Source organism: Pelophylax lessonae (assembly GCF_965119305.1).
Source record: "Pelophylax lessonae genome assembly, chromosome: 12".
Lineage (NCBI taxonomy): Eukaryota > Metazoa > Chordata > Amphibia > Anura > Ranidae > Pelophylax > Pelophylax lessonae.
The window spans coordinates 41652395-41664837 of record NC_138779.1 but is presented as its reverse complement, the minus strand read 5'-3'; the positions used below and the strand labels follow the sequence as shown (position 1 = coordinate 41664837).

The window sequence follows — 12443 nt, the reverse complement described above, 5'->3', positions numbered from 1 at the left end:
TTTTATCAGGTTGGAAAATCTCCCTGTGTAAAAAACAGTACCTCCAACCAGGACTTTCTTTAATGCAGGGCAAAAGGGGTAGCCACCCCGGGCCTAGTCATTGTTGTTGGGCCCAAAACATCTGCCCCTTGAGCCTGCGCTGCCTGTAAATAGTTGATAAGTGGATAAGAAAGGGCTCAAGAAAATGTTTGGTCAGGGTCCAATGTCCATATTAAAGATGGCCCTGTCTCCAACTGCCTAACATGCTCATCGTCTCCCTCTAGTATATCAGAAACAGCAATAACCATGTGATGTCTGAAATCAGAAACCTCATAAACTTTTATTGAGCAGGTTTTTAGGCACCTTAATTCATACATTCTGACCTTTTTAGTAATATTATAATTTTTTTTTCTCCACCAGACTAATATGAATGAAGTCAACAGGACAACAGTCACCGATTTCACCCTTGTAAGACTATCTGAGAACCCAGCAATGAAATGTTACCTTTTTATTTTATTCTTATTGATCTACGTCATCACTGTACTTGGAAACATGTCTATAATTCTTGCCTACAAGCTGAGCTTAAACCTTCAGACCCCCATGTACTTTTTTCTTGCCAACTTTTCTCTACTGGAGATTTGCTACGTAACTGACACATCACCCAAAATGTTGTCTGTCTTACTATCCCAAGACAAGTCCATCTCTCTCTATGGTTGCGCCACACAACTCTTTGGTGGTTTGTTGTTGGGTGGTGCTGAGTGTTACATACTTACAAGCATGGCCTATGATCGGTATAATGCTATATGTCACCCATTATCCTATAATAGATTTATGAATAAAATTGTTTGCAGATTACTTTTACTTGGGTCATACCTTATGGGTGTGCTCAGTGCTGTAACACACACTTCTCTAACGTTCAGTCTGCCTTTCTGTGGTTCAAACATAAATCACTTCTTCTGTGATGTCCCACCGTTGCTAAAACTGGCTTGCACTGAGACTTGGGTCAATGAACTGTTGCTTTTTGCATTAGGTAGCTACCTTGTCACAACTTCACTTTTATTAATAATAATCTCTTATATATACATCATTATTTCCGTCTTTAGAATTCGGTCATCTGTTGGGCGAAAGAAAGCCTTTTCAACATGCACGTCTCACCTCGTCGTTGTTACTATGTTCTTTGGTTCCATCTTTTTTGTGTATCTCAAACCTAAATCAAAATATAATCTAGAGCAGGACAGATTTGTGTCTGTCTTGTACTCAACTGTTGCTCCCTTGTTAAACCCTTTTATTTACAGTATACGTAACAAAGATATGAAATTAGCTCTCTTGAAAATGCCGAAGAAGCTAACTATAGTGAGATGGCATTGATCACTTCAGCCCAGGAAGGTTTTATCCCCTTCCTGACCAGGTCATTTTTCGTGATACTGCACTGCGTTGCTTTAACGGACAATTGCGCGGTCGTGCGACGGTGTACCCAAATAAAATTGATGTCCTTTTTCCCCAAAAATAGAGCTTTTTTTTGGTGGTATTTGATCACCTCTGCGGTTTTTAGATTTTGCGCTATAAACAAAAGAAAAGACAATTTTGAAAAAAAAAAAAACACAATATTTTTTACTTTCTGCTATAAAACATTCCCAATAATAAAAAAAAAAATTAAAAATCTATTTTTTTATCAGTTTAGGCCAATTTGTATTCTGCTACATATTTTTGGTAAAAAAAATGCCATAAAGCATATTTTAATTGGTTTGGGCAAAAGTTATAGCGTTTACAAACTACGGGATAGATTTTTTGACTTTTTATTCATTTATTTTTTTGTTTTTATTAGTAATGGCGGCTATCAGCGATTTTTAGCAGGACTGCGACATTGCGATGGACAGATGGGACCCCTTTTATTTTTTGCACTATAAACAAAAAAAGAATGGCAATTTAAAGCGTAACTCCACTTTTTTGAGAAAAAAAAAAACATTCCCCTCTGGGTGATCTCTGTACATTGCAAGGATTTCAACAAACTTTGTTGCAGATTCCTAACTTTTGTTATTCAGAAGAATAACAGTGGGTCAAATTGGAGTGCTTTCATAATTATCTATCAACTGTGGCAGCTGCAGGGCTCTAATGAGGAAATCTGCTGGGCCTGCATCCCTTTAGACGTGTTCCTATTGGGAGTTTCTCAACAAAAATGACATTTTTGTTGCAGGGGATGCCAGAAATCTGACTTGTATCTTAGGCAGACTTCTGGGAAAATTGGTGAGCCAATCACACAAGCAGGAAATGATGTTTCTGGGGTGTGGTCAGTATACATTCTGTGTACAGAACACCTCCAGGCGGCCATATTGCATTTTCAGAAATTTACAACAGCTGCAGAGTGAAAAGGAAAGGGAATTTTCAATAACATCCAATTACAATTTTTTTTTATTTTATTTATTTCAGGTACTTGTATAGCGCTGTCAATTTACACAGTGCTTTACATATACATTGCAAATTCACATCAGACCCTGCCCTCAAGGAGCTTACAATCTAAGGTCCCTAACTCACATTCATACACAGTAGGGCCAATTAACCTACCAGCATGTCTTTAAAGTGTGGGAGGAAACCCACGCAGGCACAGGGAGAACATGCAAACACCAGGCAGGTAGTGTCGTGGTTGGGATTTGAACCAGCAACCCTCTTGCTGCTAGGTGAAAGTGCTAACCACTACACCACTGTGCCGCCCATAATACAATTTGTGGCGCAATTGTATACACTATATTGCTTTTTCTTTATTTGCTATTTTTCCCCCCACAAAGGCCGAGTTACCCTTTAAAAAAACAAACAAAAAAAAAAAACAATATTTTTTCATTCTGCTATAAAACACATCCAACAAAAAAATGTAAAAAATACAATTTCTTCATCAATTTAGGCTAATAGGTGTTCTGCTACATGTTCTTGGTAAACAAAATCCCAATAAGCATATATTGATTGGTTTGCGCAAAAGTTATAGTGTCTACAAACTATGGGAAAGTTTTTAAAGAAATTTACATTTTTTTTTTCTTTATAGTAATGGCGGTGATCAGCGTTTTTTTAGCAGGACTTCGACGTTGCGGCAGACAAAATTGAACCCAGTGACACTTTTTGGGGACCAGTGACACCAATACAGTGATCAGTGCTAAAAAAATGTATAAATTACTCTGGCAGGGAAGGGGTTACCCTCAGGGTAAGTGTGCTCCTAGGGAGTGCTTTCTAACTGTGTGGAGAATGCTGTGACTGGAGGAAAACAGAGATCCATGTTTCTGCTTAGCAGAAATACATGATCTCCCTTTTTCTCCCTCACAAAATGGCATCTGCCTTGTTTACATAGGCAGACTGCCGTTCTACCTCTCCAGAGAATGATCGTGGGTGGCCGCCAGATCCGCCGATTGGCTCCTGTGACATCCAATCACAGCGGGAGCGGGTCGCTGGCGTGGGTGCGCCCCAGACCTCGTGCACAGTATATATGCGGCAGGCAGTCCAGAAGTGGTGAAAGTGTATGTCAGAGCGAAATAAGTATAAAAGAATATTCAGTACATCTCTGCAGCACATGCACATTTGTTTGTGTTTTGTTCCCTTTGTGGGGGGTGGGCCTATGGCAATAAAAACTGAGCTCCCTGGAGCGGCTATTATAAGAATTTTACAAACCTGGCAATGTTTTAAAAAGCTGTTTCTCACTTCAGTAAAAAGGTAAAAGGGGAAAACTTTGATAGGACATGATCTATAAGGGAAAGGTTGGTTTGGGGGTACATTTTCAGTGCCTTGAAAAAGTATTCACACCCCTTGAAATTTTCCAAATTTTGTCATGTTACAACCAAAAACGTAAATGTATTTTATTGGGATTTTATGCAATAGACCAACACAAAGTGGCACATAATTGTGAAGTGGAAGGAAAATGATAAATGGTTTCAATTTTTCTTTACAAATAAATATCTGAAAAGTGTGGTGTGCATTTGTATTCAGCCCCCTTTACTCTGATACCCCCAACTAAAATCTAGTGGAACCAAATGCCTTCAGAAGTCACCTAATTAGTAAATAGAGTCCACCCAGGGCTGGCCCAAGGCAATGTGCTGCCTGGGTCCAAGAATGAAATGCTGCCCGCCCACCCCCCCCAAAAAATACACAATCACGCGAGGAGAAGCCCCACCTTCGCATACTGATCAGTTTGCACTACGGACAACAGTGTGAGATGGGGAAATGCCGCCCATAACACACCGCAAACCAAAGACACATAAAACTGCTAGAAAAAAAAAATTGGAGTCAATTTCCCAAGTAAAATCCCAAGAAAATACATTTACGTTTTTGGTTGTAACATGACAAAATGTGTAAAATTTGAAGGGGTATGAATACTTTTTCAAGGCACGTAGGTAATGCCTGGACATACACTTAAAGCTGGGCATCCCTTGCCCCCAGGAAATAGTTAATTTCTTTAAAATGGGATAGCTCAACACTACAGCTAAGGATACATCTGCATTTTCAAATACTTTTGTATTAATCCTCCTGCTGACTGCTCACAGTAAATATACTGCAAGCAATTGGCAGCTGCAGGCACGGCAACATAAATGTACATTGCAGCTTACTTCTGCATGCACGCAACCTGTGCTAACCTATGCTGTGATTGGAGTACAGCACAGCACAAGTTTGGCAGTAGATTTCAGCCAATAATTAAATGGCTGAAACCTGCTGGTCTTCTGTGTCCAATCACACACAGAGTCCTATGTTTACAAACACACAGAACTCTGTGTACAGTGAGCAGTGATCTGGCTGTGTCTTCTTCCTGAAAAGAAGTTAGAAAAAACAACCAGTTTAATAAGAAAAAGCAGCAAGCATTACACACATTACAATTGTTAGGCACACAGTTAACCCCTTGATTTACCCTGGATATTAACCAGCCAGTGTCATTAGTACAGTGTCAGTGTACAGTATTACCGATCAGTGTATAATTGTCACTAGCGACGTCAGTGTCAGTTACTGACCCTCCCAGCCAGTGTCTGTTAGTCCCAGATTGTCCACCACCCTAAAACACTCATGCTTTAAGTCACTGATCACCTCCATCACAGTATTGCATCTTTAGCTGCGTAAATTCCAGTATATACTATATACCATAGCTTGTAAACACTATAACTTTCATACAAACCAATTAGTATACCTTTATTGGGATTTTTTTCACCAAAGACATGTAGAAGAAAACATTTTGGTCTAAATTTATGAAAATAATAAAACATTTTTTGGATATGTTTTTAACCGCTTGCCGACTGCTCACAGTATATTTACTGCGGTAGTCAGCCCCTCACAGGCAGAGTGACGTAGGTCTACGTCACTAGCCTGTGAGGGTCTCAGGAGCGAGCGCGCGCCGCCGGAGGCGCGCTCCCGCTACCGCGTGGTCACGGACCCCCCCCGCGTGTGACCGGCAGACCCAATTGTTCGCCGGTCACTCGCGATCGTCGGTGGAGAGGGAGAAAGGCAGGCGGCTAATGTAAACAAGCCGCCTGTCATTCTCCCCGGTGTATGAATGATGGTCATACGGTTCTACTATGTAGATCACTGTTCATACATCTCCATCCACAGCCAATCACAGTTAGAATCACGCCCCTAGGGACACACATAGCCCCTCCCTCTCAAAAAAAGTTAACCCCTTCACTGCCAGTGTAATTTTACAGTAACAGTGCATATTTATAGCACTGATTACTGTAGAAATGTCACTGGTAACCCAAAAAGTGTCAAAAATGTCAGTCAAAGGTCCGATCTGTCCGCCGCAATGTCGCAGTACCGCAAAAAAATCGCAGATTGCCGCCATTATGCGTTAAAAAAAAACAACAAAAATGACAAAAATCTTTCCATTTGTTAGTAAACGCGATAACTTTTGTGCAAACCAATCAAAATACGCTTTTTGCGATTTTTTTTTTACCAAACATATGTAGCATAAAACAAATTGGCCGAAAATGTTAAAAAATTTTGATTTTTACATTTTTTTGGGGGTAATTTCATATAAAAAAATGTGAAAAATATTGTTATTTTTGCAAAATTGACGCTCTTTTTTTGTTTATAGCGCATGATCAAAAAATCGCACAGGTGATCAAATACCACCAAAAGAAAGCTCTGTTTGTGGGAAAAAAAGGACGCCAATTTCGTTTAGGTACAGCATCGCACGACCGCGCAATTGTCCATTAAAGTCACGTAGTGCCGAATCGCAAAATAGGCCCTGGTCAGGAAGGGGGTAAAATCTTCCGGGGCTTAAGTGGTTAACAGAAAGTAGAAAATATTGTATTTTTTTTTTTTTTCAAAATGTTCAGTCTTTTTTTTATTTATATAATAAAAAAATAAAAAACCCATTGAAAAAGGAAAAAGAAAGCTCTATTGTGTAATAAAAATTATAAAAACGTAAGTTGTGTACAGTGTTGCATGACCGCAAAATTACCAGTTAAAGTAGCACAGTGCTGAATAGCAAAAAATGGCCTGGTCATGAAGGGAATATAACCTTCCAGAGGTCAAGTGGTTAAAAAAGCACAATTGTCATATGTACTGCTATAGCTGCAGTTCTCCTCTTTTTGCAATTGATTGTCAATCTATCCACAGACCATCAAGACCTATCTAATATTCGTATGCTCATCTATGTCAGATAGAACAGAGAAGCCCAACTCAAGTGTTTTTTCTTTTGTTTTTGGATATCTGTCATTCTTTTATTGCAGTGGGCCAATAATGGAAATGTTCCTTCAATTCCTGTTCTAGAGTGTTAGATGAGCAGAAAGTGGTGAGAAATCTCTCCTGTGGGCACACAGAAAATAACATGTTTTATACAGTGTAAAAGAGATAAAACTTTTTTGGATTTTTTATTTCTGTCTGTGTCTTCTTGTCCCAGAGACACCTTGGTTAAACAGGAACAGGAAGGGAGGGGAATTCCCCAAAATGTTGGATTACCCCTTACTCTCTGACCTGAAAACAAGGGTCACAAGGTCAAATAGAGAGAGGGGACACAAACAGCAATATAAACCTGGCAGAGAATCTAACCATTTCCGGTAGGCCCAAAAATTAAATAAAATTTTTGGTTGCGTTTGATCATGTCTTTGTCAATTTTAATGTTGTTTCATGGAGGTATTTTGTGAGTGAAGCTCAAAATAAACATTTTGTTGGACATATTTTTAGAATAAAATTGCCTAGCTCTACTTTTAAAAAATATAGCCATCTCTGGTAAAGTGATTGTAAAGTCTCGTTTTTTTTCTCGATTAAAATAACAAACATGTTATACTTACCTGCTCTGTGAGGTGGTTTTGCACAGGGCAGACCAGATCCTCCTCTTCTCAGGTCCCTGGCTGGAGCTCCTGGCCCCTCCCTCTTGTTGAGTGTCCCCACAGCAAGCAGCTTGCTATGAGGGCACCCGACCCGAGATGAAGCTCCGTGTATTCACTTAGACACGGAGCTGCCATTCAGGCCTGCCCCCTCTCTCTCCTTATTGGCTAACTGGGTGTGATTGACAGCAGGGGGAGCCAATGGCGCTGCTACTGTGTCTCAGCCAATCAGGAGGGCCACAATCAGGAGGGAGCACTGTCAGAATGTTTATACTGCTCTGATAAACAGTGTCCATTTATGCAAATAAGCAAAGATCTGTTAAGTGAGGAGATTCTCAACTTATTTCCATAAATCAATAAAAATGCAAGATCGTTTTAAGTGACGCTAAACTGAAGATAAGGAGAATACAATAGTGTGAAAAAATATATATATTTATTAAATACTTCAGTGCAAAATAAAATGTCAAAAATATAATTGGTGATAAACACAAAGTTTAGAATAAGATGCAATACAATGTATCACACAGGTATTATGAGAATTATAATCAAAGAATATTATCTCAGAATAGTAAGATAACCATAAACAATGACTTCAAGAATATGATTAATAGTCTACCAGGAGGATATATAAGATGGCAACCAATATGACAGATTTAGCAGAGATAACTTCTCTCATCCAACAGATATTCATAATTCCAATATTTTAAATAAAGTTACATGGATACAAATTGTTATACCATGCACTAAGACTTATTAAAAGTTCAGATATTTTTGGTAAAGTAAACTTCTATTTAGATAATCTACTATAAAAAATACATCATAACTGAACCATTTACTAAAGCCAAAATTAGCTTAAAATTCCAAGATAAGAAAAATGAAACCAATCATACTGCAGTTAGAATGATTTAAATTCAAATCTTGATGCTAACAGTTTAGGTGTGAGAATGGATCAGTTAGGAGTATATGTATAAGGCAAATTAGATTGTATACTTTACCAAAAAAAAAAACAGAGTTTCTGTTGTATGGGACGTCACGCTGTCCTGGCTTCAGGATCAAATATCACCGATCAGTATTCGAGAGCTCCCTTCAAAACCTCTTCTTCCTCTAAAATCTCTTCAATTCTTCCCCCTCCTCTCTAGCTGACTAAAACGTTATGCTACCTAAAATGTGGGCAGGGATCTCATTTCCATATGACCCTGACTAGGGGGCTCATTTGCCAAGTTTCTTATAGCTCGGACACAACTTTGAACCACCACCAGTGGCGCTGTTGGATTACGTACGGATTTGGGACATAGAATATAATTACATTATTTTCCCAAAGATAACCCTTTGACCTCAGTCTTGTAAAAAGATCTAAATTTCACAGATATGTCAAACCGTCAAGACACTATGGTTAGAGTATAGTATTAATGGTGACCATAAAAACTTAAAGGACCTTACATAAACATATTCTCTGTAAGTGGGTAAGTAATGCCACCTAAGTGTAATTAGCATTTAGCAATTATATAAAACAAAATATAGTATACAAAGCATTCCTAAAAATGTATATGCCACACGTAATAATATTGTTGCTAATATTTTTCTCACACATAATTATAATGTTTCCTTAAACATGTTTTAAATGAGCCCTAAAATAAATATACTGAACTATTGTTCATTGTGAAACCATAGACAGACTAAAATTACATCACCCTCATTAGAACCTGGACTGGCACCACCATGATCTCTTATCTGATGAGATGTAAAAAGGGACTCATTATTTACGACTTAAAGAAAAACAAAATCTTCTGTTGAAACTTTAGGTCCGGTTCACACTGATGCGATGCGGGAAGGCTGCGAACTCGCAGCCTGTTCCCGCATCGCACACGCACCCCCGGCAGTTCACACTGCCATATGCGATACGCTGGGGGTGTCAATGTAATCTTAACGACACCCCCAGTTTGATCGCATATCGCAGTGCGATCGTGCAGTTCGCACAGGATCGGATCGCACAAGTGTGAACCGCTGTGCGATCCGATCCTGATGCGGCTGCAAAAATGCCTCCTGTGCGTGTTTGCTGCGGGAGCGATGCGAATTTAGCCATACAGTTTGTATGGCTAAACTCGCACCGCACAGCTGATCGCATGTAATGTCGGAGCAGTGCGATCCGACATTACATGCGAACCCCGCACACGCACAAGTGTGAACCGGGGCTCAAGACTTTCTGTAAAAGACATCTTGTTTAAAAGAATATGAACTTTCAATCACCCCCAAAACAAAATAGATGCCAAGCTGCTCAAATTTCTATGTATATAACTGAATATATATGGCCTTTATATAATTCCATTTTTTTTATAATCTCCTCAATAATCCTGACAGCACAAAACCTTCTTCCCCTCCATCCCCCTCTCAACACAAATCCCCCCCAAATCACAACTCTTTGCACTCCCCCCAAATTTCCCCTGCTAGAACAATATTTACCCCCTGCCGCCCTGCAAATTACCCAATCCAACACAAACCCCCCTCCCCCCAATTTCCTTCTGGTGCACCCCCCCACCTCACATCATACCACAGTGTCCCGGGCAACCACCCCTCCTGCCCACCCCTTGTGCTGGCCCTGGTTGGAAGAACCCTACAAATCTAGTTTACAGCACAGATATAATCTGTAGGTACAAAACAATGTATTCACATTTTGATATAACTGTTTCAAGCTAGTTGGCCTTCTTCAGTGCAAGATATTAAAACGTGGCTCTTTGAAAAAAGGAAGGAGGGATACCAAACTAGAATAGCTGCTCAGCTATGGATAATGGGCCCAAGGAACCAAAATGTGTGTGTTGTAAGCAGTCAAAACTATGTTATACAGTACTTTATTACAGATGATTTTTGGGTACACTTGATGGAGGAATATCATCATGAAGGTCACCTCTTAGACACTTGTTACATAAACAGGCAGAAGAGTTTTGGAAGATTTCCCTTCACTACCTGTTCTGGTAAAAAGTGTAAAATGTTGGATTTCTCATTGATTGCTACAGCAGAGACAATTATCACTAATAGTGAGGGTAAATCCCCCCCAACTGAAAAACAGAAAGCAATTATAAGAAAAAGAAATAGAACTGCCACTGTAGTGTATCACCAGTAAGCCTCTTATATCATTATAATAGCATCATATGCAGATTACAACCAGAAAAATAAGACTTTTTTTGCTTATTTCTTGGTTTATAATAGCAACACAAAACTGATAAGGGACGTTTACATGTAATGTAATGTTATTAAAATATACTTTTCCATTTCAATCTAAAATTGCTGTAATTTAAACATTCAATGCAATGTGGCAACCTGGAGGCATTCTGTACACTGCTTGTATATGAAACTCCTCCAGAAATTTAATTTCCAACTTGTGTGGTTGGCTCACTGGTTTTGTGCCAAAATACAAGTAAACTCTTAGGCCTTCCCTGCAATTAGAATTTCATTTTTAATAAGATACTCCCTAACGGTTTACTACGTCTAATTGATGCTTACACTACAGCTTTCCTCATTAGGACTAGGGATGATCAAACGGTTCGACCCGAACATTGGCTGTTCGAAATTCGGCCGAATTGCAAACTTTTTGCGGTAAAAGTTTGAAATTCGGCCACCAGAACCGCCCAAAAGGCAATGGGACAGGAACTGGGCTTTAAAAGCCTGTGATTGGCCCAGAAACATCAGTAAAAATCGATTGGAGTGACTAGGGGGTCCAGAGGCCAATCAGGAGTGAATATGCCCCCCATACGCCCCCCCCAGTATATAACATAGCCCCACCAAATCTCTAGCACTGTAATAGAGAGGCTGTGGAATAGAGTGGAAGCATTTCTGTTACTCCTGCTGCTCCAGTGTCATTTTGCAGTTATTAGTGTGAGGAAAGGGATATGCAGTGTAGTTAGGGTACTATATACCACTATAGTTAGATTCAATAATCTAGTTTTTGTATGGAAAGATTTAAGTGTCAGGGTGACCGTAGTGTAGTTTAGGGTGAACTGACTCTGCTATGCCAGGGTGACCGAACTCTTCCATGTCAGGGTGACCGTAATGTAGATATACAGTATATATATATATATATATATATATGGAATAAAAAACACAATTTTGAAGCCCTAAAACCCAAAAAATGCCCCTGAAAAGTGCCTAGGGTTCTGGGTCATGCCCCAGGGACTATTAATCACAAAAAAAAGTTCTTAAGAATTGTTGTCTTTGCTAGAGATGTATATGTAAATACATATATATATATATATATATATATATATATATATATATACGTGGAATCAAAAAACACAATTTGAAACACAAATACCTGTGAAGTTTCAGCTCTGTAGCATGTCCAGAACCAGAAAAAAAAGATAATTTTTCTTAGAATTTCAGTAGCGCAGGGATGGTGTTACCCTCCTTTTAAACATGGCGTTTTTGTTTCAGGCTTTTATTGGGTGCGTTTTGGGCGTCTTTGGAGGCAGGCATGACATCTGAACTTCTGTATAGGGGTATATATATATATATACAGACACTAAATCCAAAGAAATCTCTTTTTTTTTTCAATAATTTTTTGTGTGATTAACAGTCCCTGGGGCATGACCCAGAACCCTAGGCACTTTTTAGGGGCATTTATTGAGTTTTAGGGCTTCAAAATTGTGTTTTTTTATTCCATATATATATATATATATATATATATATATATACACACACACATATATATTTATATTTATATATATATATATATATATATATATATATATATACCCCTATACAGAAGTTCAGATGTCACGCCTGCCTCCAAAGACGCCCAAAAAACGCCCAAATTCTAAGAAAAATTATCTTTTTTTTCTGGTTCTGGACATGCTACAGAGCTGAAACTTCACAGGTACACTTTTTAGACCCCCAGACACTAAATCCAAAGAAATCTCTTTTTTTTTTTTTCAATAATTTTTTCAATAATTGTCTCTCTATCAAAAATGACAATTTTTAAGAACTTTTCTTTGTGTGATTAATAGTCCCTGGGGCATGACCCAGAACCCTAGGCACTTTTTAGGGGCAATTATTGGGTTTTAGGGCTTCAAAATGATGTTTTTTTGATTCCAGAAGTTCGGGTCCCATTGATTTCAATTGTGTTCTGGAATCCGAACCGAACTTTAGGGAAATTCGAGTGTTCTGGTCGAACCAAACTTTTCA

The 12443-nt window shown here is 38.8% G+C and overlaps 1 protein-coding gene across 1 annotated transcript; it reads left to right on the top strand.

Moving 5' to 3' along the window:
- Window positions 1–405: 405 nt before the first annotated feature.
- LOC309568853 (olfactory receptor 5AR1-like) lies at window positions 406–1347 on the top strand (the record flags this gene model as incomplete). The annotated part of the gene is made up of 1 exon (XM_082274638.1): window positions 406–1347. The coding sequence occupies one exon, from the start codon at window positions 406–408 to the stop codon at window positions 1345–1347; it is 942 nt and encodes a 313-aa protein (XP_082130764.1).
- Window positions 1348–12443: the final 11096 nt, after the last annotated feature.